The 21,528-nt window shown below is 45.1% G+C and overlaps 1 protein-coding gene across 4 annotated transcripts in view; it reads right to left on the bottom strand.

Annotated features, from left to right (window-relative positions):
* Positions 1-17,280: 17,280 nt before the first annotated feature.
* Positions 17,281-21,528, bottom strand: part of WLS (Wnt ligand secretion mediator) — a 106,206-nt gene continuing 101,958 nt past the window's right edge. For 3 of the 4 annotated variants that reach the window (XM_081225774.1, XM_081225776.1, XM_081225777.1), the window contains exons 12-13: positions 18,507-18,671; positions 17,281-18,224 (exon numbers count right to left, since the gene is read on the bottom strand). In XM_081225774.1, coding sequence (XP_081081900.1) covers positions 18,520-18,671 — 152 coding nt within the window. In that variant the 3' untranslated portion in view covers positions 17,281-18,224; positions 18,507-18,519. The remainder of the gene's footprint in view (positions 18,225-18,506; positions 18,672-21,528) is intronic. The other variant, XM_081225775.1, reaches the window with a different exon arrangement.

The following is a 21,528-nucleotide window of genomic DNA, read 5'->3' as shown; positions in this document are numbered from 1 at the left end:
GGATCTTCCTGGACCGGGGCACGAACTCATGTCCCCTGCATCGGCAGGAGGACTCTCAACCACTGCGCCACCAGGGAAGCCCGAGAACTGAATTTTCAATTTCATTTAATTTTGATTAATTTAAATTTAAATAGCCACATGGAGCTAGTGGCTATCATACTGAACAGTGCAGGCTTATAGATTTATTCTCTGGAGAGGGTAAAACAGAAACCAAAGAGCTGAAAAAAATTGAAGAGATTTTCTTATCATGGGAAAAATTCGCACACCAAAGATGCTGCAGATTCAGAGAAAGGCCAAAGAAATACAAAGGAAACAAATGGTATTGCCTAAAGGTGTTTGGGAGGTAGAGATGACTGTGAAGACCAGATAATTTCTATCCTGACCATCTACACCAAAATTCCCTGTTAATAGAATCCAATAGCCAAGTGTTAAAAAGCATTTCTGGCACTATGGAGAACTACATGCTATGGAGTCTCCACTACTATGAAATGAATACAGCCTGATAAAACATACCTTTTATTTCATTCCCAGGCTTGAGAGAAGGGATATATGACTCTTGCACACCCACACTCACCCTTTCCCAAAGATCTGAACTCACAGTGATAAGTGATAAGTATGAGAGAAAGGTAGCGCTGCCCTGCTGGCAAATGCTGATATTAAAACCAAAAATCGAAGCTAAGTAACAAGGTGAAGAGATTAAGTCTGGGATTCTATAGGGGGGCTAAAGTATAAGCTGGGTAACACTGACTCTCAGCAAATGCCAATACAATTCTGCTCTGGAGAAAACTTCCTCATTTAGGGTTTCTAGGATTTCCACAGATTAAGATCAACAAAATATAAGCTCTTAATAAAATTTAAGAAACCAAAACATAAGAAGTCAAACCACTTTGGGCCAGAGGCAGCAGAAACAAAGTACACCAGATTTAGATCTTCAAGGACTTTAAATATTAAAATAATCATATATAAATATGAAATAACTATGTATGAAATCCACAATCATTTTGAAAAATGATTTGGTACTGCTTAGTGAAGTTGAAAATTTGCTAACTCTATGACCTATCAATTCCATTCCTAAATACATACCTGGAGAGACTCTTGCACATGTGCACTGGGAGACCTGTAACGAGAATGTGAAAATGAATGAACTACAGCTATTTGCATCAACTCAAAAGAATCTCACAAACATAGCTTTGGATTTTAAAAAAATGTAGCTCACCTAGGGTATGATCTTTTTCTAACATTCCCAAACGAGCAAGGTGAAACAATACATCGTTTAAACATTCATAAGAATGTGATAGGGACTTCCTTGGTGACACAGTGGTTAAGAATCTGCCTGCCAGTGCAGGGCACACAGGTTTGAGCCCTGGTCCGGGAAGATCCCACATGCCGCGGAGCAACTAAGCCCGTGCGCCACATCTACTGAGCCTGTGTACCCTAGAGCCCGTGCTCCACAACAAGAGAAGCCACCACAACGAGAAGCCCACGCACCGCAATGAAGAGTAGCTCCCACTCGCCACAACTAGAGAAAGCCTGCACACAGCAACGAAGACCCAACACAGCCAAAAATAAATTAAAATTAAAAAAAGAAAGAATGTGGGGGCTTCCCTGGTGGCGCAGCGGTTGAGAGTCCGCCTGCCGATGCAGGGGACGCGGGTTCGTGTCCCGGTCCGGGAAGATCCCACATGCCGCGGAGCGGCTGGGCCCGTGAGCCATGGCCGCTGAGCCCGCGCATCCCGAGCCTGTGCTCCGCAACGGGAGAGGCCACAGCAGTGAGAGGCCCGCCTACCGCAAAAAAAAAAAAAAAGAAAGAATGTGATAAAATATGAAAATAAGGCAAAGGAACAGTAAACAACCAAAGCCACACATGACCTTCTCTATCTAAGTGGTGATTTGCCATTGGGTTCACCTCCCTGAAAATAACTGCGGGCACCCCGTCCTTGCTGGGGGTTGTGTCCCAGTGAGTAAACTCACTCTTCTGAGGATGCCAGCCGAGGACCTGGTGGGAGGTAGTGGCGTTGCCCACTCAGCAGCCTTTGACTAAGGCTGGGACCCTTGCCTCTATCCACAAGCTGCTAGCCCATTTCTCATCTGGGGGTGATTCAACCCTCCTTAGAGAGCCTTTGAATCATGCAGGGGAAAGTTCCTGATTGCCACAGGGACTTGGGAACCAAAAGGCCAGCTCTCCCATCCTTGGAGCCCTCTGCGTCTCTCTGTTTCGTCTGTATATGTGATGTTCACTCCTGCCCAGCTGGTAACTGCTGGCCTCTGGGAAGCAAGCAAGTCTCCGCCCAGACCCCTCAGGACAGAGGGCTGCTGGTCCTAACTTCAGAATCTTTAGGGCTGCAGATGCTCTGTCCTCACTCCTTTCCTGCTTGGGAGCAGTAAGTCGTCCTCGTAGTAAGATGTGGTTAAATTCGGTTGAAGTGGACAGTTACAGAACACTTGCTCGCTGGTCTGTCTGCCCAGGAGCAGAAAACTGGCTTGCTCCAGTTCTAGCTGCATTCTCAGAACCACTCTGTGTCCTGGGCTCTGTCGTCCTGTGCAAAGCTGAGCAGCGCCCTCCCTGGGACACCCTGGGAACGTACACGACTGGTTGCTCTGAGAAAATGCCTTGCCGTGAGGAGAAAACATCCATGGCTGTGGCTTTAGAGGATCAGACCACTGCCAGCTTGTGGGAGTGACTTTATGAACACTGGATGGAGGGCCCCTCTAGAAGAAGGCAGCCCCAAGGCCAGGGTGCATAGCTTGATGAGGAGTGAGAACCTGCTCCCTTGCCCAGGTGCTCTTGTGCAGTGCACATGCTGTACCACTGTACGTAGTAGTCAAACCCTCTTGTTCCCTATCAGTCTGGTGACCCAGCCTTGGCTTCATTCAGGAGGAGACTGCCTTTCTGTGACTGCTTCGTGGCTGCCTGAACTGGACTCCAGTTCTAAAGAGATGGGTCCAGGTGTCCAGCCCCTATGGCCTGACATTCAAGGCCTTCTCCACTCTGCTTCCAATTTGTTTTTCTGTCCACTACACATCAGACTTTCTAGGCAGTCTACTCTAGTCACTGTCTTCCAAAAAATGCTTGTGAAATTTCATCTTCACACTCTCACACTCTTCCTTTATCCTGCCCTGTTATCCACCCACTTGAAGACTCAGCTCATTTTCACTTCTCTGAGAAGCCGTCCCGAATTGCCCCATCTCAGAAACCACTGCAAAGCACCCACTGTACTTCCCTTCCCATTGGTCACTGACTGCACAGCTCGTGTACTGAGAGCCTAGCTCCCTAAAAAAGATCATACGTTTCTCAAAGGTAGGAAGCTTTTTTTTTTTTTTTCTTTGTGGTACATGGGCCTCTCACTGCTGTGGCCTCTCCCGCTGCGAAACACAGGCTCCGGATGCGCAGGCTCAGCGGCCATGGCTCACGGGCCCAGACGCTCCAGGGCATGTGGGATCTTCCTGGACTGGGGCATAAACCCATGTCCCCTGCATCGGCAGGCGGACTCTCAACCACTGCGCCACCAGGGAAGCCCAAGGTAGGAAGCTTTTGAGGAGACTTATGTTCCCCAACTTAAGAAACTTGCTGGAGGGTATTATGCTTAGTGAAATAAGTCAGACAGAGAAAGACAGTACTGTATATTTTCAATTCCATATAGAATCTAAAAAAAATAAAACAAATGAACAAATATAACAAAACAGAAACAGACTCACAGTGGTTACCAGTAGGAAAAGGGATGGAAGGAGGGGTGAGATGAGAGTAGGGAATTAAGAGGCACAAAATACTATGTCTAAAATAATCTACAAGGATATATTGTATAGCACAGGGAATAGAGCCAATATTTTATAATAACTAAAAATGGAGTATAATCTATAAAAATACTGAATCACTCTGTTGTACACCTGAAACTAATATAATAAGTCAACTATACTTCAATTAAAAAATTAATTAAATAAATAAGAATCTCACTGAGCAGTTACCATGGTAACAAATAGCTTCGCCTATTCTCTCAGATCAAAACAAACAAACAAACAAACTGTTGGAGAGCAAGGAATCTGGCTCCCTGCCTGGACTGGTAATGAGAACATCAGGACAAGATTGAGGCCAAATCCGTGAACCTGGTTTAATAAGTTGCCCATGAACGCAGCCTGGGCTACTTTGGTCCCATCTCACAGAAAGTGCTTCGTTCTGGAGATACTGGTCCGCCTGTAGCTCACACCCCTGAATGCCAGAGCGGGAAGCACTTGCTCTTCATGAGTGCTTGGAGGCCACATGGGCTGAAGCTCCTATAACAAGAAAAGCAACTGTGCCTCACAGGTGGAGGACCCACCTAGATGTTGGCTGAGTCAGATTTATGAGCTTAAGAAAGAGATGCTTTGGATGGTTTTCAAACTCTTTGGTGAGTTTGCAGCAATTTCAGACCACTTAAAAACTCAAATCCACCACAACTCAGCACAGCATGTTTCAGAAAATCCCTGGAAACGGGCATCTTTGCTGAGTTTCCCTAGTAACAGCATCATTCCACAGGTATGACTGAGCCCCTCTGCGATCCAGGCACACCCCTAGGTTCTGGACATATAGCTGGGAACAAAAATGGAACTCTGCTCTCACAAGCTTCCACTCCAGCTCAGTGTCTAGCTCACTTTTCACAGGATCCGAGCACTTGAGCAGGTGTTAAGGCTGTGACAGGGAGGTCACAGGAGCCCCTGGGGTAGGGAACACAGCACACACCTTTCAGAAATATCTTCTCAAACCCCACTGTTCAAAGTGTGGTCTGTGGACCAGCATCCCCACAACCTGGGAGCCTGGTAGAAATGCAGGATCTCAGGCTTCTCCCGAGATCTTCTGAGTCAGAAACTGCACCTGACTAAGCTCCCTGGTGAACCATGTGCAGGTGAAGGTTTGGAAAGCACTGCAATAGAACATGTCCCACACAAAAAAGAGTAGATGGTCAAATAAGTTTGAGGAAGAGTCTACCCGGCCCTCCCTCACAGACTCAAGCTGGCATGCGAAAGGTGCAGATGTCCTCAGAAAAGGAACTTGTTTAAAATACCAATGTTCCTCAAACTCACTTGACAGCCCAACAATGACTCAGCACCTGTAAACATTCGACTGAACTAGTGTCCTGTGAAACCTACCTTGGGAAAAACTGTGATGGCTCTCCGACAGTCACAGTTTCAACTTACTTGGTTTAAACAGTCCCAGATGGAATGAGCCCATAGCACGATAACTGGCAGATTTGCTGAGGCACAGGTTTGAATCATGCCTACTGCTGGGGCTCTGGGCAAAAGTCTCAGCTCTGGGGAGCTTTTGGGAGGGTTGGGCGGGGACCCAGGGACTGCTCCTTCACGTGGCTGGGTTGGTCTCTGCTTCTGACTGAGTCCGTGGCAAAGCTCGTGGGGTAATAAAAACACTGCATCTCAATGAATACCACCACTGCATGAGAGATAAGCCTTCGAGATAATTTAAATTGCTGGTTAACGTGCATTGTGAGGATGTTCATAGGAAACACTGCATTCTAGATGGAACATGTCATGTGGAGAAACCCAGGAGCCAATATAAGCATTCCTTATTTGTCATTTAGGGAACTGGAAAAGGGTCTGGGCTACATATACTCACAGGTGTCAAGAATCCGTGGCGATGATGATGATGATAACAGCTAACATTTATGGAGGGTTTCTGGCACGCCAAGCACCGGCCTAACTCACGTTTCCTTACAACGCAATGAGATAAACAGTGTGAATCATTTTACACCCTAGGAAACTGAGGCACAGAGCTGGTTCCTCACTTCCACCCCTTTTAAGCTGAATGCAACTTCTGAGATCTAGGTGACAGGACCAAACCAGCCAGAGGAGGAAGTGGTCCCTGGGTCCCCTCTATCCTCCTAGCCAGCCCCCAAGAGCTGAGAGCCTTGCCCAGAGCATCAGCCTGGCAGTGGCCATGACTCAAATTTGTGCCTCAGCAAAACTTCCAGTTACCACACTATGGTCTCCTTCCTACTGAAATAATGTAAACCAAGAAAGTCGAATCCCCTTTGGGAGAATGTCTCTCCTGTCTGCCATTTGGTGGTGTCACTTCAGGTGTGAGGTAGCCCTAAGTGGGCAGGTGCAGACTGGAGCAGCCTCAGTAGTGGGCCAGGGCTGGGATTCTGCGTTTCTATCATGCCCCAGGGGGTGCCAGTGCTGCTGGGGCAGACCTGGAAGGCAGGACAGAAGGTAGGACTAAACTTGCTTCTGTAAGGCCTGGGCTTTACCCGCTCTGGCCCCCAGCTGCTGCGGGGCCTCTGGCAGGCCTCTTCCCCGGGGCCTTAGTCCCTTCTCTTTAGTGTTCAGAATAATGATACCCCTCTTCCCCGTCCCCACGTGAAGTTGCTGAAAGTTTCTCACCAAGTGTGTGTGACAGTCCCTGGCACCTCCTGTTTCAACTCACTGACTGCTTCTCACGAGGTCCTTTCCGGGGCTCCCTTGGGCTTGTGGTTGCTCCAGGCTGGCAGATCCGGATCACATGAGAGCTGGCCCAATCACCCCTGTCCCACGGACATGCAGATCTGCTGCTTCCAAATCACACGAGAGAACCCCAGAGATGAGGATAAAACCCCTATTGTGTGTTCAGACAAAACCCACGGATAAATCATCTTTGGTTCTTGGGATGACACATAGAAGTCCCTGGGACCTAGAAGTCAATCGCTCAGTTTATGGTGTTTTCCTCACTTTGGGACATAGTATAGGGTGGTGGTAATGGAGTCATCCAGGCACAGCCTTGAGAGTTGGCTGTGTGACCCAGAACAAATGACTTAACCTCTCTGAGTTTTAGCTTGCTCATCTGTAAGTGACGTGAATAAAGTACCTATGTCATGGGGCTGCTGTGAGGTGCTGGCACATTATCAGTGCTTCCTAAAGAGTAGCTCTTATAATGTTGTTATCTAGACATTGGTTACAAGAGGGGATTCTGGGGTATACAATAACAGAATACTTCTTAAATGTGCCTTTTAAAAACATCAAATTTCTGGGGCTTCCCTGGTGGCGCAGTGGTTGAGAGTCCGCCTGCCGATGCAGGGGACGTGGGTTCGTGCCCCGGTCTGGGAGGATCCCACGTGCCGCAGAGCGGCTGGGCCCGTGAGCCATGGCCAGTGGGCCTGCGCGTCCGGAGCCTGTGCTCCACAACGGGAGAGGCCACAACAGTGAGAGGCCCGCGTACCGCCAAAAAAAAAAAAAAAAAAAAAAAAAAAAACCATCAAATTTCTGAAGAGATTTTTAAAAATAAAATTAAAAAATATGTTCTCTCCCTATAAGAGAGACATTTCATATGAGGTTGGGCACACATGACAAAAAAATTAACAAGTAGAAATCTAGGGTTTACAAAATTTGAGGACTTCCTTTTTCCTCCTGTGCCCCACTGCTCTGGACCCTTTCCCTCCTGGCAGCAGCCGCTGGCATTTTAGTGCAGCTCTCCCTGTAGACTGGGGGAGCTCCACCTCCCAGATCAGTAGGTGCAGCTCTCCCCTGGAGCTGACCTGAAGCCCTCCTGCTGTATGCCATCCCTTTGCCCCAGAAATCTAGGCCAAGCAGGAAAGAACTCTGAGTTTCATCACTAACTTCCAGGTTGCCTCCTGCCCTTAGTGCTGACCTGGAGAAGGACTCACTAGGACCTCAAGACAGAAGCCTGGAGCAGCAGGTTAGAGATTCCACCCCTCCAGTGGCTTCCTTGAGCCTCCCATCTGAGGGTCAGCTTAGGGGATGGAGGGGGACAGGGACAACACTTGTCAGGACGCTGCTGTGAGCATGCCCTCGCCCTGTGTTAATCTTCCCACAGCTGCATGGGGTAAGGGACTGGCTCGAGGCCACACAGAGGCTGAGATGGATGAGTGGCTGAGCCAAAGGAGCAGGCGGGTGTTTGCCTTTCCACCTCATAATGCCAATGCCTACACAGTATTTGGGACAGGAGGAGAAGCGTATCTGCTAGAAACGCCAGTAAAGGCAGTGAATGGAGTGGTTAAGAACAGGCTCTAGAAGCAAAATGAATTAAACCTGGCTCAGTTATTTCCCAGCTGTCTGACCTCAGGGAAATTGTTTAACCTCGATATGCACCAGTTTCTTCAGCTTTAAAACGATGGAAATAATCATACCTACCTCTTGGGACTGATTTGAGGATGGAAATGAATTGATAAATATCGAGGAATTAAAATGCTACCTGGCACATGCGTAGCATGGGATCTATAAATGTTAGATATTATCACTATTGCTATTGAATTAAATCCCATGAAGGTAGGGATATTTGTCTGTTCTGGTTACTGGTCTGCTTTGGAACAGTGCCTGGCACTTAATAGGTGCTCCGTAAATATTTTGGGGGTAAATAAATATCATCATTACAATCAGTTAGAACTCTTTTGTAATGCAGACATTATTTTTTTTGACCAGCAGAGGGCAGCAAGTAGCTATGACTGACAGTCATTCTGGACAAGGGGGTTTTAAATGTTAATTTTGAAGGCTAACAGGACTGTCGCCTCCTGAGCCAGCTGGTGGGTTGAAAGGTTGCTGTTGCACCTGTATGAGTGGCCCCTACTCCTCCCACTTACCTTTATGCAGTTAGGATGATTGGCAGAAATTCCAACGCACGACAAACCTTGGTTTGATATTCTCACAGGGCCAACTTATTTTCAACTTCTTTCTTCCTTCCTTCCTCCTTCCCTCTCTCCTTCCCTTCTTTCCCTTCTCCCTTCTCTTTCTCTAATTATGTCTCTCTCTCTCTGTCACACACACACACACACACACACACACACACACTCACTCCAATGCATCAAGCTAGTATACTGTACACATTCCCAAATTCTATCTGTACTACTGCACCTTGTACTCCAAACCATTAAATCTAGAGTGGATATTCTTCCCAGTCAGTTAGTGTTGCTAAATATAGTATAATAGAAAGAACATCTGATAGATTAAAAATTAGACCCAGAGAGGTACTGTAACTTGGTCAAAGACACACAGCAATTAGTTGCAAAATTACAGCATAAGCCAGGACATTCTGCTCTGTCCATCCCACCAGGTCATCACTCACCTCCCCTTCTACCCACAGAGAATACTCAAGCGGTCCCCATTTATTGATCCAATCAATGTGATCATCAGCTTCTGACCCCAGATGCTATTTCCCTGAGCTCTGCAATGGAAGAGCTGACTGCTTCACAGGGCATCCCCCTGGGAGGTCCAGGCACAGGGGACAGTCAGCAACCACTGCCTACTTGTCCCTCAGCAAACTCGGCCCCTGCCCACACCTCTCAAGTTTCCTCCATGACCCAGTGCAAGTCCATCGTCCCCAGTGACAGGGCCCATACCGGCAAAGTCAAGGTGAGGACCTGGGTAGCACCTGGGTAAAGGAGCACAGAGAGCTCTACTTCTCACAGGGAGCTTCTAGCGTGCCTGGTGGCTGGGACGGTTCCCACAATTCAGCCTCAAGGCTGTCCCAGAGTCTCAGCTCACGGGTGGCCCACTGCTACAGTCTCCCCAGTTTGCTTAAGATAGTGTCTTTCCCAATCATTATCCAAAAAAACTTTAGAAAAAAGTATTTGAGATTCCTACTGAAAAACAAATTCCATATGAATTAATGAATTAAAGAAAGAAAGCTTAAAAAGAAAATTTAGAAAACTAGAAAAAAATACAGTTGACCTGTTCTATTATCTCAGACTAGAGAGATTTCCTTCAGCATTACAGCAAAGGTAGAAAATATAAAGGAAAAGATTTACAGAATTGACTATATAAAATTAAAAACTCCATGCCCCCAAGAAACATCAAAAACAAAATCAAAAGCAAGTAACAATTGGGAAAAGTTTGGCTACATGTATGAGAGACAAAGGATGAATATCCTAAACCAGAATATCAGAGGAAAACGGATGAAGAATCTGAACTGACAACCTAAAAATATAAACACACAGGAATGTAGAACATATTCAATCTCACTGCTCATGAAATATAAGTAAAATGCAACTTTTTTTGCATCTTAAATTGGCAAATTGCAAAATTGCATAGTGTCAGTGAAGATGTGAAGCCACAGGCCCCCATTATGCTGGTGGCACATTTCTGGGGGCCATGGTAAGCTTACAGGTGTACATCATGAACGCTTTTTTCCATAGTCTTTATCACCATCACTGTGTTTATTTATTACTTATTCCCCCTCACCGCTTCCCCCTACCAGGTCAATATGCACATTGGTGACAGGGACATTGCTTACTTGTCTGTCCCAAGTACTTAGAATAGCACTAGCCCATAACTAGGGTGTTCAACATACACCTAATGAATGAATGATTGAACTTTTGCCCCAGTAATTCTACTCTTAGGAACTGATCCTAAGGCAACCATCAGAGATCTACAAGATTTATATCCAAGGATGTTCATTTCAGCATATAATAGTCAAATTTTGCAAATCATTTAAATGTCCAAAATAGGGGCTTAATAAACAAATGACACATCCTTATTAGAGACTACAATAATAAAGTCATTAAAATCATGTTGTAGATGATATAATGATATGGAGTTTCTAGATATAGTGTATTGTGAAGAAGGCAGGTTACATAATACTGTTTTGTAGAGAATTTCTGGAGAAGTTCTCCAGAAATCTTTTGTATATAATACCACTGTAATATATATAAAATACATGTTACATATATACACATATATTTGATATATACACACATATATGATATATGCATGCATATATAAACATAGGAAATATCTATGCATAAATATACACACATGCATACATGCATATAAAAACTTGTGTAAGAACACTGACATTTTAAGTATTTATGTCTAATACTTCGTGTGACGAAGTATTGAAAAGTTTGCCTTTTTTTCTTGACTCATGCATCTTTCCAAGGTTTTTACAAGCCTGTTTTGCTTTGGGGCATCAGGTAAGAACACAACGTAGCACCCATATTACTCAAGCTGACTCTGGTTCCAGGTAGCTAACAGCTCAGGGGTGACCCTGCACCAGCAGAGGGTGGGTGCTGGCTAGGCCCCGCCTCCTTGCTCAGCGGGGCTGCCGCTCACTCTTCTAGGGAGCCGGAAGCCCGAAGCCGCCTGAGTGAGCAGCGCAGTGGTGACCGTCCCCAGCTTTCCCTTTTCTCAGCATAAGTTCCGCACTCCCTTTCAGTGTCTCCTCGGACCGCCTTACGAACCTGCACAGGAATCCTTGTCTCAGCAGTTGCCTTTCGGGGGACCAGGCCAAGCCACACAAACGTGATTTAACACTCCTGCCCACTCCTAGGAACAGCTCCCTTTGTGAAGCATTTCACAAACAAAGGGAAGAGTCTCTTTAAAACGGATTCTCAGTTCGCAATGAGTCTTGACCGGCTTCTGGCCTTTTCGTGCTGGCCTGGAGTTTCCATCCGGTCAGCATGTAAGGAACGTCCACCAAGCACGTGCGACGGAAGGATCTCCTGTGTTGGCCGCTCCTGTCTTTGGCTCACTTTCAGTCTCTCAGTGTCCCTGAACTGAGAAGAATTCATCATGGGAGTGAAGACCATCCTGACCTTGACTCATCCCCCTGGAAAGAGTCGCTGGCTAGAGCAGCCACCTGAGGGAGCTCAGAGCTTCAGAGGAGCTCAGAAGAACAGTGAGAAGGATCGGAGGGGCTTCCGAGTCAATAAATTCAGGGGATCTATTTACACTAGCACCCCTTCAGGCTGCGATGCCAGCGCATCTGCCCACAGCGGATCTGGATCAAGTGCCCTGCATTGCTGTAAGATGTCATTAACACATAGCCTCCTTTACTGTTCTTAGAATCAGAGCTGGTGAGGACTTCAGAGATCACCTTGTTCAAGGGAGATGGGGTGTAGGCAACTGCCCTAAGGGTCCCAGAGCAAAGTCATATGCAAAGCTATGACAAGAACTCACTAAAAAGCAATAATTATCATGGAGCAACTGCAAATTCCCCCATTCCAAGGTCTGACTTTTGTTCTAAGAATTTGCTCAGTGGTAGCTGTCATCCTCCCTTTGGCCGGAAGAGGGCAGACACTTGCCATCGATGGAAGTGGAGAGGAAGCAGATATTTTTTAGGCTGGAATAACATCTCCCAATAAGGTCATTCTGCTCTAATGAGAGTTGCAGCTCAAAAGAAAATTCTTGACTCTTCTGCTGCAAATATGCCACTGAAGAGACAGGTTTACAGACTGAAGATCTCTTCTTATTTCCAACTTTGTCATTTCACTTCTCTGAACCTCACTCCTTTATTATGTAGTCACTATGTGACTATGAAGAGGAGATATTAAAGGGAAAACATGTAAATTATAAAGTTCCATATTACAAAACACATGCACATGAAAAAAGGAGTTTAACAGTAATGGTGTGTGTGTGTGAGAGAGAGAGAGAGAGAGAGAGGGAGAGAGAGAGAGAGAGAGAGCGAGCAAGCGAGCTGGACAAAGGAGAGATCCAGGCTAAGGGAGGAAATTCTCCAGCAGTTGAAACCAACCCATTTTGCACTTCCATCTTAACTACTTTTATTTACATTTCAAACTGTGCTTATTTAAAAGTTAAAGATATGCTTTACCTATTGAATCTATGTGTGGGAAAAAGTGAAATTCACAGATACACTTGTAAAGTCCTACAATTTAGTTTAAAAAATATTGCTGAATACAAAGGCGGGTATTGGCGATACAGGCATACCTTGGAGATACTGCGGGTTTGGCTCCAGACCACTGTGATAAAGTGAATACCACCATAAAGGGAGTCACATGGATTCTTTGGTTTCCCAATGCATATAAAAGTTATGTTTACACCATACTATAGTCTATTCAGTATGCAGTAGCATCATATCTAAAAAACAAGAGACATGCCTCAATTAAAAAACACTTTATTGCTAAAAAATGCTAAACATCACCTGACAACAGAGGGTCGCCATAAACCTTCAATTTGTAAAAATTGCAGTATCTGCAAAGTGCAATAAAACAAGGTATGCCTGTATTAATTTTAAAAACTCTTAAGTGTTTTAGTGGTCACATGTTCATGAGAAGCAAAAAGGTAAGAAGTGGATAATTTTTCAAATCTAGTGCCATTTTCTTAGGATGTCGAGCCCTAGTAGAAGTATTATTTTCACACTAATCTGTGCCAGCTGGAGCAATGCTGCAGTCTGAGTATCAAATTCTAGAACAATGAGAAACTAGAAGGCACTTAATAGGCGAGCAGTCATGAGGCAAGGGTCCAGAAACCACATCTGGAGGAGGAGCTGAGGAATCAAGGCGTGAGCCTGGAGGAGAGCAGTCCTGGGTGGGACAGGACCTGTGGGAGAAATTGCAGTCAGAACAAAAAGGCCAAAGTCGCAAAGGGAGTCGGGTCTCAATACTGAAGGGTCTTCTCAACCACCGAAGCTAAGTGCATGATCATAGAGACAGGAAGCTCTGGGCACTGGGGTGGATCCAGGAGAGCCCGAAGAGCCCTCTGATGTCAGGAGAAAAGAAACGCACCACTGACACTGTCTCAGAAACCAAGTCATCCCTGTACAATGAAAGTCATCCCTGTAGCAAAATGTGATGGGCAAGAGCAAGCAGCCGAGGTCAGAATGGTTCCCGTAGCACAAAAGTACAAGAGGACCTTGAAATACAGGGAGTGAGGCATAGGCTCATGGAAGTCAGGCTACACCCACACATTAACGCTAATCAACTGCACTAACGTATCCTGATGCTGAATGACAGTGAAAGGAGCAGGGTCTGATTGAATCAAGGGAAGAAGGGCATCCCCATCAGTCAGACAGAATGGGATGAACTGAGGTGCGTTCACTGGCTCACCCACCAATGCTTCCCAGCTGGACTCCCACACTGTGCTAAGCACTCTTCAGGGAGCTGTGTGTATTCTCTTTGGAGGTACAGGGATGATCCCTCAGGCTTCATCATGGTTGAGATGTTATTTCTTTCAAGGGCTCTCATTTCTCTGTGCTTTTATCCCCTGTGCACCAAAAACCTCCCATTTCCTCTTTTAGCCTCCATGGTTACCCAACAATAGCAAGGAAGAACACGTCCTTGATGGATGATGGAGACACAAGGCGTGTCGAACGATTCACTGTTGAGACTGCATGGGAATTGCCATCCATTGAGACTCCCCGATGTGACCAGGCAGCCTCTCAAAGCTGGATCAGTTTGAAAAAGTTGACAAAATAGAGTTTCTAGAACTGCCAAGATGAGGATGAGACCCAAGACCAACCTCCCTTCTGACACTTCTGTAGAGCTTCTCAAGGTACCTGCCAGAACCCCGAGGGGTCTGACTTCCAAAGGCTTCACCAGCTCTTAGATATCAGAATTGAGACATCATCTCAGTTCTGAGAAATGATTAGAACTACTGAGAGGTTGAGAGAAACCACTTATTTCATTTTTATGGACGTTTTCTTCCCCTAAGGGGAAAATGTAGGACTAACACCTCGTGAACCCAATGGCTTAACCAACATAAAACTGATTGTTTTCTATGGGAAATAGCAATTGTACCTTACTTGTTTGATGAATATAATCTTAAATTCTCTTATTTTTTAAAGGCAGATAGTTGGGGAATTTTATACTTCTCCATAATATTCTTCAAAACTACTTTAAAAATTTAACATAATTTGTCAAATGCATACATGACCAATAATTACCTTTTGCTCTAGGTTGATAGTCCTTAATAAAGGCTTTTTCTCACCTCTTGAAGGGTTTCTTGAAGTCTCCAACTGATTGAAAACAATTGTGTTCAACCTGCATTGTTGAAACTGAGAACTTCTTCAGCAGAACTCCAAGCTCATTTCATGTTCATGGAGAAAACAGAACACACAGAGGGACAGGCTGCAACTTCTCTCCTTTTGACCTAAAGTTTCTCCTCTAACATCCATCGGTTATTTCTCTCCTGTCTCTGGATAAAAGTGACCTTTCACTCTTTCAAAGCTAACTCATCAGCTTGTGTCCTTTATCCCAAGTCTCTGACCTTCCTTGGGGCTTATGTTACTTCATCATGGTCTTGACTTCATGGCTGACTCTCACCCCTCAGAGTTTACAAACTCAGTCCCGTTCTCTCCCCAGACTCTGGTTCCTCCTGGACCACCGTCCTACCTCTTTCCTTCCCATCATGAGCACTCTAGTGTCTGCCCTTGCCATGAGGTCCCACGTGTCCAAACCACCAAATCCAACAGGCCTTATTCAATCTTTAAATGCTGTTGAATCTCTCAGGGTATTGAACTTTTTTCCCTTGGGTCTGGTTCTTTCTTTGGCTTGACACCTTGCGTTCCTGTGAGTCATCTATCTCAGTTTCTTCCTCTCACCTCTTGAATGGGCTGTGCCTGGTTCATCACTCACAGCTGACACTTTGCTGCTCTGCCAAGCTGAACTTCATTCTCAGTGATGCTGGCTGCAAAGCCTCCTGCCCTGACTGGTCCGCTTCTTCTCTTGTTCCCAACTGCTAGCTTGTCAATTTCTCCAGAAGCTGGCTTTTAAAACCCAAAACTCCAAACTCCTCATCTGGCCCACTGTAACTCATCTTTTCTGATTGTGTGCCCAGCTCAAAATGGATTCTCCATTCTTTAGAAACTGATGTCAATCCACAGGGTAAGCTGCTAGCAGCCATTTGACTTGGCTTCCTGATCACAGGTGATCTGCACAGGGGCAGCCACCTGCCTGAGACTGAGCCACACACTCACCCTCCCCTAGTTTTGAAGCGAGAGAGACAAAGACTTGGACTAGTTAATGGTAGTGTTTTAGGGGAAAGGTGCATGAATTCCTGGTGCTGGGTGCTCTCGGAAAGTTCTACTGAAGTCCCTCTTTTAGTTAAGCTTGCTAGACTTGGCTTCTAGTACTTATAGACCCTTAGGTAATAGATTCACTGATACTTCCTCTCCAAAAATCCCTAATTCTGTCAAGGGCCCTAACGTTCCCTCACCTAGGAGGGCTTGAAATTTGACTCTGCTCTTGCTTTTCATGAGGTCCACATTCAGAATGTTCAGGCCTTGCCAGTTTTATCTGCAAAATTAATCCCCTCTTCTCCATGTCCTCTACTATTGCCCTGGTTCCAGGGTTTGTGATCTTTTTGCTGGGCTTATCCAGCCTTTCTGTTGCTCCAGCAGTAACTCTGATCATATCACTTTTCTGCTTAAAACTCTAGGCTGAGTCTGATAGCTCTTCCCATAGCATTAAGGACCCTTCTCATTCTGGCTCACAGATACATGGGGCCCATCTTCTGCTATATCCACTCCTTTTATGTGCCAGTCAGGCCTGATGACCAGCCTTGTCCAAACATTCTCTGTTCTTCACTTCCTCTATGGTTTTTTACTGTTGTTCCCTTTGTCCTTCAGCCCTCGTAAAATCTTACTTCTTCTTCTTTAAGGTCTTATCTCAGGCCCTTTCCCCATCTCCTTAGGAGAAACTCTCATCCATCCTCTGGGGCAGGAGATTACTTGTCGTGTTTTAAGTTCATCTTCCCTTCCAGACTGTGAGACATGGGCTACATCTAATTCCTGGCATCACAGTAGTCGATCAGAAGTGGATGTTGAGTGCATTGGATTAAACACCATCAAATGTTTACCAGGACAGGAAAAGGCCTGAGAGAAAAGCCAAAGCCACAGTATTTCCTCCCATCACTATTTACCATGGTTTTAGCCAAAATCAGGGAAAAGAAAGGATGGAGAAGGACTGCCAAGTAGGTGAATTAAATGGATTGCGCTCCAAACCTCCAGGCATCAATGTCTGAAAAACAGGACACTCATGAAGTTGTCTTTAAAATCCAGAAAGAACATAGTTACACAGCTTCAGAGTTTAAAATGCATTTCCATACACATTAACTGACTTAATTTGCACTGCCACCCCATGAAGCAGTTAAAGTTTATGAATGCCAGTTTGTAGGTGAGGGAACAGCCAGGTCAGGTGGCTTCAACAAGGTCATGCTACGTAATAAATGTTGGGCCTCTGCTAGGAAACTCTGCCTTCTAATCTCAGATCCAGTATTCTTTCTCTCTGCTGTACCATGTTGTCTCTCCAATGGCAGAGTTAAAGTACAATGAAACAGGCTATTTGGGGAAGTGGGCATAGGTAGGAGGGTCATAATTTACTTCTAAATCATGTACATTTTCCCCTCACCCTTTCTGTCACACATGCCAGCCTAGGTAGGTTAACCATCCAGTGCAGAAAATGTTACCCTATTTCCAGAAATATATAGCACCCCCAAACACTTTGATTTGATGGCAAAATATTTTAATTTTTCATAGAGCTGTTTCCCCCTACCCCATAGACGCAACACGGAAAAGAATCTGCATGCACATGTTCTGGCTGAGCATGAGGACGAGGTGTGCATATACATATATGCATATACATACAGGTTTATTTAAATGATTGGATCTACACTTTCGGAGGCTGTTTGAAGCATCTTATCAAAAGAAAACACATTTTAAGCAAGAGGTTAAAAAAGCTTTTCAGACCCAGAGGCCATTTAATACAATAAATCCTACTTGGGTAGTTTAGCAAACATTTTTTAAAACCCACATCCAACAGACTGGTTAGTACTGGATATACAGATTTGGTTTCAAAGCTGAAATGCCCCTGGTGTAACAGACCTTCTCATGAAATTCAGTTATTTTATATTATGCCATAAAAAATAAGGGCACATATCTATTGACAACTTAAATATTAACTCGATAGGCTACTTGGTGATATAAATAGGGAAAAAAAAAGTGGTCATGGACTAAGAGGCAAGAAGACTATGACACCAGCCCATCTTGACAGCAAAGAATGTTAAACTCTATCCTAGAATCTAAAACTGGAAAAAAAAAGAATCAAATATTCCACTCCATATAGACCCCATCTGGCCCAAACCATCCCCCAAGGAGTGCACCCCCAACACACGAGGTTGACTAACCACCTGCTACAGCTGTTACTATGTCACTAATTAACAATGATCACAGAACATGTGTCATACCAGAGGGTTTGTTATCATACACCATGCATTAGTGGCTGCAGGAATCTTCCTCCAAGAGTTACCATCAGAAGGCAAGCTGACAAACATCCACACTGCTGGTCCAAGTAAACCACAGCTAAGAGACAGAGCATTCATTTGCACGTGGAGCTCTCTGGCACGCTCCCCACTCTAGTTAGAGGGGCTGGGGCGTGGGGGACAGTCCCAGCCGGGTGCTGCAGCCTCCTACTCCTGGGCCTCCTTGCGGGTCAACTTGTAGATCTCAGTGGGTCCGTCCACGTGGGTGATAGTGGTGGTGAGCTGGAGTTCTTCCCCACTGTGGACACCCAGATCGCCTGAAACAGGGTTTTTGGCGTTAGATGTGATCAAGGAGGAAGGAGAAAGCTGGGATTCGTCTCAGTAACAACCGCCCAACGCCAGAGCTCTTTCACATTCTGAGCTTAGAGAAAAAACCAGGGCACAGACTCCTAAAACTAGGGCTGACTCCCACCCTTTGCACTTGGACTTGCCAGTAATTTCTTAGCATTTCCGTCTCCCAGAGAAGACATTTTAAGGATAGATGAGTCAGCTTACTGCCTACATTATTCGTAATATTATTAACATTTAATAGAGCTTACTTTGTGCCTGACGCTATTCTTGATGCTTTATACGTGATGGTTGAAATTTGTCAAATGCGTCTTCTGCGTCTATTGACACGACCATGCAGTTTTTGCCGTATTTAATCCTCACGAGAGCCCTCCGAGGCAGGAACTCTGGTCTTGCCAGCTTTACAGGTGAGGAAGCTGGGAGGGGGGTCAGGAAGAGGAGCAGACACACGATGGAGCCGGGAACTAGGCCAAGGAAGGTAGGTCTGACTCCAAAATCACGTACACATTCGCTGTGAATAATTTACAAAGCAGCTACGGCCATGTGAAGGTAAAGAAGACCTGCCTATATTTACCAACAGATTGGACAGGGCACTATGTGTAATGCCTTTAGGAATAATTAGGGGTTTTCTCCTCCAGGAAAAAAACATAAGAAATGGGCTCTGAATTTTCTGTTGCCCCCAGGATTCTACACAACACCAGTGTTCTGGAGTCATCACCAGTGGACAAAGGTATTCCTCTGCTAAAATGGAATAATGTGGCCTCTTCTCAACTAGCAGGAGAAAAATAAGTTTCTGTGTTAAACCCTTAAAGTCTGCTACCTGCTGTAAGACCATCAAGTGAATATATAGTTGGCAAAGGGAAAACGAAAAACACCAAAACCAAATGGTTCTCAGTTAGACTGTATGTGGGGTGCACATGTACAGGCATATTTGCAGAGAGGGGTGCTGGAGAACAAAAGGTTAAGGTTATGTCTGGGATTTTTTTTTTACTTACATTGTACACATATGATTTCATAGTTTCTGGAATTGAAACCTTTCCTACTTCAAAGCATGGAATTAAACACACAAGCACTGTTTTCAATTGGGATTCCATACTATTACTTAGAAGAAAGCTCTGGCCCAACTAATATCTTGTCACTAGTTTAGGAATTGCTAGGCATCCATTAATCTGATGGCCTTAGGACCCTAGGGGTCACCCAACTCACTGGTCCTGCAGGCTGCTTGGCTGGTGCCCTTCATGTGTGCCACGGCATATTCATTTTTCACTGTAGATCCTCAGCAGCTGTGCAACTAAATCAGTCTTATGAAATGCTGGAATTGTAGCCCTCTACCCAGGAGAATCTTTAGTCCCAGAAGCAGGGTCATTAGCTGTTGCAGAAACTGTTAATAGCAGTTTGGGGCTGTTCTAGCAAGTGTCCAATCCAAGGACAGGGGGCAGAGCAGGTACCAAAGGGGTATCAGCCCAGACTCCAGTGCTACGGCCCTTGGCATGCACCAGTAGGGTGGAAAGGCTGCTTAAAGGCTTTACACAGAGCTGCCTGGGGCCACGAGTAATTATACAATGAGCAAGTTTTCCCAGGTCACTAACTTACATTCTCGCTGCTGCAACTTCTAGTCCACTCCTCAGTCAAGAACGGGCTTAAACCTCAAATTTCTTGGTCAAAGCTAGTTCTAGATTTGCATATCTGGGTGAGCCAACCAAAACTTCAAAGCCAGTTTCATGATCTGCATGTCTGAGAGTCATCAAAATTTCAAAGAGAGTCCTGAGCACCCCAGTAGACTCATTAGTACCTCCAAGTGTTTACCTAAGGAATCCCTTTCACTAAAGACTTCATAGAAATAGATACTAGATTGTAATTCTACTCAGATTTTGAACCGAAGGCACCAATTATTTAAGCTTAAAATGTGATTCCAATTAGCAGGTCCTGGAAAATATGTATGACCATTACAGATCACATCACGTGAAAAAACAGCCAAAATTACTTGGGCTTTTTAATTTTAACAGGTACCTATATTATAGTGCTTGTCCTATGTCTGACTCCATTCTAAACATTTTACAAATGTTTATGCATTTAATCCTCATTACCAGCCCTTTGAGAGAGGTACTATTTCATCATTTCCATTCTTTTGAAGAAGAAACTGAGGCATAGAGAGGTCAAGTAACTTTCCCAAGACCCAAGTTGATAAATAGTGATGTGGGGTTGAAACCGGAGCAATGAGGCTCCTCAACCTTAGGTTATGCTGACTCTGTGTAAATATTCAAGTTTCCAACACCCATTGAGACTGCCGGTGAAGTACTAATCCACATACAATACGTTACTGTCATAGACATATACATACAGTAATTTGGATGAACTGTTCAGCATATTAATTTTGCATTTGCATCTGATGAAAGGAAGTTTATAGCACACAACATCAGGGCACTGATAGTAAGGAGAGCTATTATTTATGAGTATTTACCATATGCACTTTTGGGCTTAGCACGCCCTGTATTTCCTAATAAGATGTGAAGACACCAAGGCTCAAATAGGCAATGAATTTCTCTAATGTGACCAGGCTTGCTCCCAGCAGAGCCAGAATGAGCACCTGGATCAATGGGACCCTGGCTAGGAAAATCCATGATTCATGTGTGGTTTCATTGTACCTTGAAGACCAACATTTTCCCCTTAGGGAATGGGTGGGAAAATGAGAGTGACATAGCAGGAGTAGGGATCCTGGCATTTGTCTCCAAACTCCACAGACTTCCTCTTCTGCCAAGGTCTCACTCCACCTGCTACCCTCCCTCTCTCAGCTTCTGCTGCTCACTGCACAAACATGTTCAAAGTCTCTTCTCTTCCAAGACAACAAAACAAAACAAAACAAACCCTTCTGAAAATGTGATATGTTTCTTATTAGGGGGTAGGGGCAGAATAAATGGAAAAGAATAAATTATGAAAGGAAAAGAATTCTTCAGTTTGCAGTAAGTCTCTCTTCCTAGTTATGATGTCAGTTCATTGCAGCTAATTAACAATAAGATGAAGCCTTGGGCTTCCCTGGTGGCATAGTGGTTGAGAGTCCGCCTGCTGATGCAGGGGACGCGGGTTCGTGCCCCAGTCCGGGAAGATCCCACATGCCACGGAGCAGCTGGGCCTGTGAGCCATGGCCGCTGAGCCTGCGCGTCCAGACCCTGTGCTCCGCAGCGGGAGAGGCCACAGCAGTGAGAGGCCCACGTACCGCAAAAAAAAGAAAAAAAGAAAAAAGCTGAAGCCATGTTTCTAACCATTGTGAAATGA

Source organism: Mesoplodon bidens (assembly GCF_964165515.1).
Source record: "Mesoplodon bidens genome assembly, chromosome: 2".
NCBI classification, from domain to species: domain Eukaryota; kingdom Metazoa; phylum Chordata; class Mammalia; order Artiodactyla; family Ziphiidae; genus Mesoplodon; species Mesoplodon bidens.
Note: the sequence above shows the minus strand (reverse complement) of the source record. Positions and strands in the feature narration are given on the sequence as shown.